Raw genomic sequence first — 5,115 nt, forward strand, 5'->3', positions numbered from 1 at the left:
CCCGCGAGGCCCGGGAGCCGCCGCCGCCGCCGCCGCCCGCGTGGATGTCCTCCTTGGGGACCGCCTTCTTCACCTCCACGCGGTGGCCCTGGATCGGGTGGAACTTGACCACCGCGGCCTTGTCCGCCGCGTCGTGGCTCTGGAAGTACACGAAGCCGAAGCCGCGCTTCTTGCCCGACTGCTTGTCGGCGATGATCTCGGCCTTCTCCACCGCGCCGAACTGCGAGAAGTGCTCGATCAGGTCGCCCTCCGCCACGTCCCCCTTGAGGCCCCCCACGAAGAGCTTCTTCACCTTGGCGTGGGCGCCGGGCCGCGCCGAGTCCTCCCGGGACACCGCGCGCTTCAGCTCCACCGTGTTGCCGTCCACGGCGTGCGGCGAGGCGGCCATGGCGGCGTCCGCCTCCTCCACGTTGGAGTAGGTCACGAAGCCGAAGCAGCGCGAGCGCTTGGTCTGGGGGTTCACCACCACCACGCAGTCCGTCAGGGTCCCGAAGGCCTCGAAGTGGCCGCGCAGGCCCGACTCGCTCGTCTGCACGTTGAGCCCGCCGATGAACAGCTTGCACAGCTGCGAATTCTCCATCTCCACGGCCCGGGCCTTGCCCCCGCCCTGCGCGCCCCGCGGCTTCGCCGTCGCCGCCGCCTTCCGCCGAGGCCTCCGCACAGCTCGGGCCCAGCCCCCGCTGGAGCCGCCACCGCCGGCCACCGGCGGGGAAGGGGCAGGGAAGGGAGGGGAGGAAGGAGAGGAAGGGGGAGGGAGGGGAGAGGTGCCGGCCAGAGGGCGCGCCGAGGAGACCGAGAGACAACCGAGGCCGCCGCTCCCGCCACCTCCGCTCCCCGACCTGGGCACCACACAAAGAGGCCGCTGAACGCGCGCGCACCCTCCCCGAGGCGTGCGTCACCAGCGACGCACGACAGCCAGGGCTGCCCGCCAATCCCCGCCTCGCTCCCGCTAGTCCCGCCCACCGCGCCGCAGCGCCGCTCTCGAGCTCGGTCTCCCCGCCCTCCGCGGTCTATTCAAGCCCTCGGCCTACTCAACTGCCGCCGCCTGTGCAGCCGCCCCGCTTTCACTCCCGAGAGCCTCAGTGTCGCTCGACAAGGAACCTTCCTGGCCCTCCGCGCACCTCCGCCATTTATTTCCTTCCAGCCCCGCGGCTGTTCTCAGTGACACTCCCCCTCCCCAGTTCGCTTCCCCTGGCCCAACTCCGCAGTGGCGTTCGCGCCAGCCCCTTGAGAGACGTGTAGGCTCAGCCAATCACCGCGATCTCTCGCACCCACTTCCGTTTTCAGCGGCTGCTGGACGGGCGCGCTCCCCGGTGCGCTCAGTTCCGAGCGCCGGTGTGTGCGGAGCCTGTCTGTTGCCCTCGCGCCTGCACACGCCCCACCCCTCAGCGCCCGGCGGAGGAAACGGGGAGGCGGGGGCCGTTCCCAACGGATGTGGCCTAGGGCGCCACGCGCGGGCTTTTTGAAAACTTGGCTGTTGGGGCCGGGGGCTTGGATCCGCCCGCTACCCCTGGCGCCTCGGCCACTCGGGTTCACACAAAGGTGGAGAGCAGAGACCTGGCCCAGGGAAACAGTTACTAACCATTCACAGTGGGCCCGACGTGTGTGTAAACTAGAATTTTAACAAGTCCTCAGCGGAGGACGAGCCCTAGCCAGTGAAACACAACAGGGCGTCAAAACCACTTAAGACGTTATAGCCCAGACAGCCAGAGACCCTGCCACCCTCCCGCCATCCACGAAGCCTTTCTGCAGTGCCTCTCAGTTCCCCTTTACAATTTTCAGCAGACACTTAAATGAACTTTTTACATGCTGAATTTGCACCATATATGCGTGGCTTCCTTTCAACCAAAATGCTACATCAGCTCCATGAGCTTGAGGGACTTAACAAACATTATATTTAAACATGAACTCCTGACTACTGTTAAGTATCCTCATATAGGTTGGACTACAAAACAAATAACGGGGGGCTGGGGATTTAGCTCAGCGGCAAAGCGCCTGCCTGGCAAGTGCAAGGTCGTGAGTTCGGTTTCCGGTACCAGAGAAAAACCAAAAAAAAAACAAAAAAAAAAAAACAAATAACGGCTTCCGTTACCAGCTAGCGTGGGTTCTTGCTTTAGTGATAATAGAAATTAAAACTAAATTATGATTTTTTATGAAAAAGTTTTAATTGAAAGATAAACCATAAAGAAAGGACTCCAACGTGGGTAGTAGCTGGGGGGTCACACTGATGACAAGGATCAGAATGACCCATCAGTGGGGCCAAGTTTTACGGGGTGCTTATAGTGGTTTAGGTCCAGTAGCTCATTACCTCAGTCCTAATTTCATAGCTCAGGTTGAATCCTCATGACTTGACGGGTAATTCAGTCTTCATGGGAGGAATTTTATGACTTCAGAGACAACTCCAGTTGTGTGAAGCTCTGATGGAATCCAAAGCGACCATAGACATCTTTAGGCAAAGGTAATTTCTGGGTATAGATGTTTTTGTTTTTCAAGGGTAATGAGATTGGCTGGGTAGATTTAGGGATGATAGATACTCCCTAAGTAACATGTCTTATATGCAGAGAGGAGAAAGATTTGACCCACATTATATTTCTTCCAGATTTTGCTCAAACCACCTACAGATATCTTACCTGGTCTTTCACTCAAAGTTCAGTGTAATATTCAACCTCTTTCTCAAATTGTTGTTGAACACTTCAGGATATAAATGTCTCTTCTTCAGTACTTACCACATGATTATAGAGGCTGTTGATCACGTAATGCCTCACATATTTCCCACCTCTTGTGTTTTGATTGACACACAAGAGTTCAACAAATGATCAAAGAGTCACAGAAGAAATCAGAGAAAAAATTAGGTAGTTCCTAGAATCAAATGTTAGTGCTAGTACAACATACCAGAACATATGGGGCATAATCAAAGCAGCCTTAAGAGGAAAGTTTATGGTTCAGAAAAAGGGTGACCCAAATAAATAAGGTAATGATGTACCTCAACATCCTAGAAAAGGGAAGACAATCCAAATAGAAAGGTTGTACAAGGAAGGAAAGTATTAAGATCAGAGATGAAACTGAGACTTTAAAAACAGTGAGCTAAATCAATGAATCAAACAGCTGGTTTTTGAAAGAATAAACGAAAGAGACAACTCATAGCCAGTCTTACAAAAAGAAGGAGGAGGAGGAGGATGAGAAAGAGAAGCAGAAGAAGAAGTAGAAGAGAAGAAGAAGAAGAGAAGAAGAAGAAGAACAACAACAACAACATCAACAAGAAAAAGAACAAGAACAAGAAGAGGAAGAAAAAGAAAAAAAAAAGAACCCATATCATGAAATTAGAAATGAAAAGGTTAAATCATAATAGACAGTGCCAAAACCCAGATGACTACTAGTAATTAATTTAAAAACCTGTACTCCGATACATTTGACAATCCAGAATAAATGGGTAGAATCCTGCTGTTATGGTATGTGTTTAGATGTCCCCCAAAAGGCTCACGCAGTCATAGAGTTTTTTTTGGAGGTAGCTGAACCTAGAGTGTGATTGATTCACAGTGCAATGCTGGGATTAAGGGTGGGTGACTGCTGGATCAGTCCACTGATTGGATTGGCACTGCCCTAATCTTTGTTGACTAGATACAATATAATGGACAGAAAGAGGGTTGTCTCTCACTCTCTTGTTGCTTTTGCTGTCTCCTACCTGCCATGAATTGTTCTCCTCTGTGAAGCCACCCTGTCTTGGAGCCAGCCAATAATGGACTGAAACATCTACAAACTGTGAGCTAAATAAACCTTTCCTCCTTTAACTTTGGGTGTTGGGTAGTTTGTCTCAGCAATGAGAAAAGTAACTAAAACACCTGGATATATATGAATTACCAAAACTGAACCAAGAAGACATAAAACACTGAGTAATCCAGTAACAGGCAATGAAATTGAGGCAATAAAGAAAAGCTCTGAGAAAAGCCCAGGACCTGATAGACTCACCACTGAATTCTACAAGAGCTTTAAGGAAGATATAATGCCAATACACATCAAACTCTAATGAAGTTTAAAGAAAAGGAGTTCTTGCAAAGTCATTCCTGATTCAGAATTTCCCCGATTCAAAAACCAGACAAGAACCCAACTAAAAAGAAAATTACATGCCAATCTCTTTAACAAACATAGACACAAAAATCCTCAATAAGATTCTGGCAAACGGAATACAATAAATCATCAAAAGGATAATACATCATGACCAAATAGGTTTCATTGTAAGAATGCAAACATGTTTTAACATATGTAGGTACTCGGTGGTCTCTCAGTGGTCCCCAAGAGAAAATGGCAAGGATTTAGAAAATAAAGACAAGAAACAAAAGCTGGGGTCACGTGGAGTGGTCTTTTTACCGATGAGCTAGAGGACTAAACCACAATAGTAGGGGTGTTTATTTATACTCTTGCAAAGTTAGTATTATGATGAACAGAGAAGCCAATCATGCCTTCCATGGACTTTTGACCTATAGGAACTGTGGTTTTTTTTTTTTTTTTGGTTTTTCTCCGGTACTGGGGACTGAACTCACGACCTTGTGCTTGCCAGGCAGGCGCTTTGCCGCTGAGCTAAATCCCCAGCCTCTTGGCAGGATGCTTTTTTTAAGACTGAGGTAACTTGACTGCCTTAATCACTTTGGCTCTATCCTGCCCTCACACATGTGACCAATTTCCAGCTTCAGCCACTCCTAACAAACATACACATATCAATAAATACAATGCATCACTAAGCAGAACTACAGAAACAAAATCATATAACCACCTCAATAAATGTAGAAATAACCTTTGACAAAAACCAACACCTACCATGATAAAAACTCTGAAGAAAATAGAAAGACCTTATTTCAATCTGATAAAAGTTATTTATGACAAGCTTACTGCCAATATCATATTAAATGTGGGGAAAGCTCAAAGTAATACAAAAATAAATTTAAATATATATATAGAGAGATATAGATATATACTGTTGGGAATACTGGTTATCCACGTGCAGAAGTTTGAATCTAAACCCATATCCCTCACCATGTACTAAACTAAAATCAAACTTGATCAAAGATCTAAATTTTGAGCCAAAAAGAATCCTTGGAAGACAAAATAAGTAAAACTCTT

At 48.4% G+C, this 5,115-nt stretch overlaps 2 protein-coding genes across 2 annotated transcripts in view; both read right to left on the reverse strand.

Moving 5' to 3' along the window:
• Klhl3 (kelch-like family member 3) overlaps positions 1–1,233 on the reverse strand; it is a 123,471-nt gene extending 122,238 nt beyond the window's left edge. The window contains exon 1 of the mRNA XM_005376506.1: positions 1,122–1,233. The gene's annotated coding sequence lies outside the window, so the exon portion shown is untranslated. The remainder of the gene's footprint in view (positions 1–1,121) is intronic.
• Hnrnpa0 (heterogeneous nuclear ribonucleoprotein A0) lies at positions 2–675 on the reverse strand (the record flags this gene model as incomplete). The annotated part of the gene is made up of 1 exon (XM_013507545.1): positions 2–675. A coding segment is annotated over exon 1 (579 nt), but the record flags the coding sequence as incomplete, so codon positions are not given.
• Positions 1,234–5,115: the final 3,882 nt, after the last annotated feature.

Source organism: Chinchilla lanigera, unplaced genomic scaffold (assembly GCF_000276665.1).
Source record: "Chinchilla lanigera isolate Chin_1 unplaced genomic scaffold, ChiLan1.0 scaffold00007, whole genome shotgun sequence".
NCBI classification, from domain to species: domain Eukaryota; kingdom Metazoa; phylum Chordata; class Mammalia; order Rodentia; family Chinchillidae; genus Chinchilla; species Chinchilla lanigera.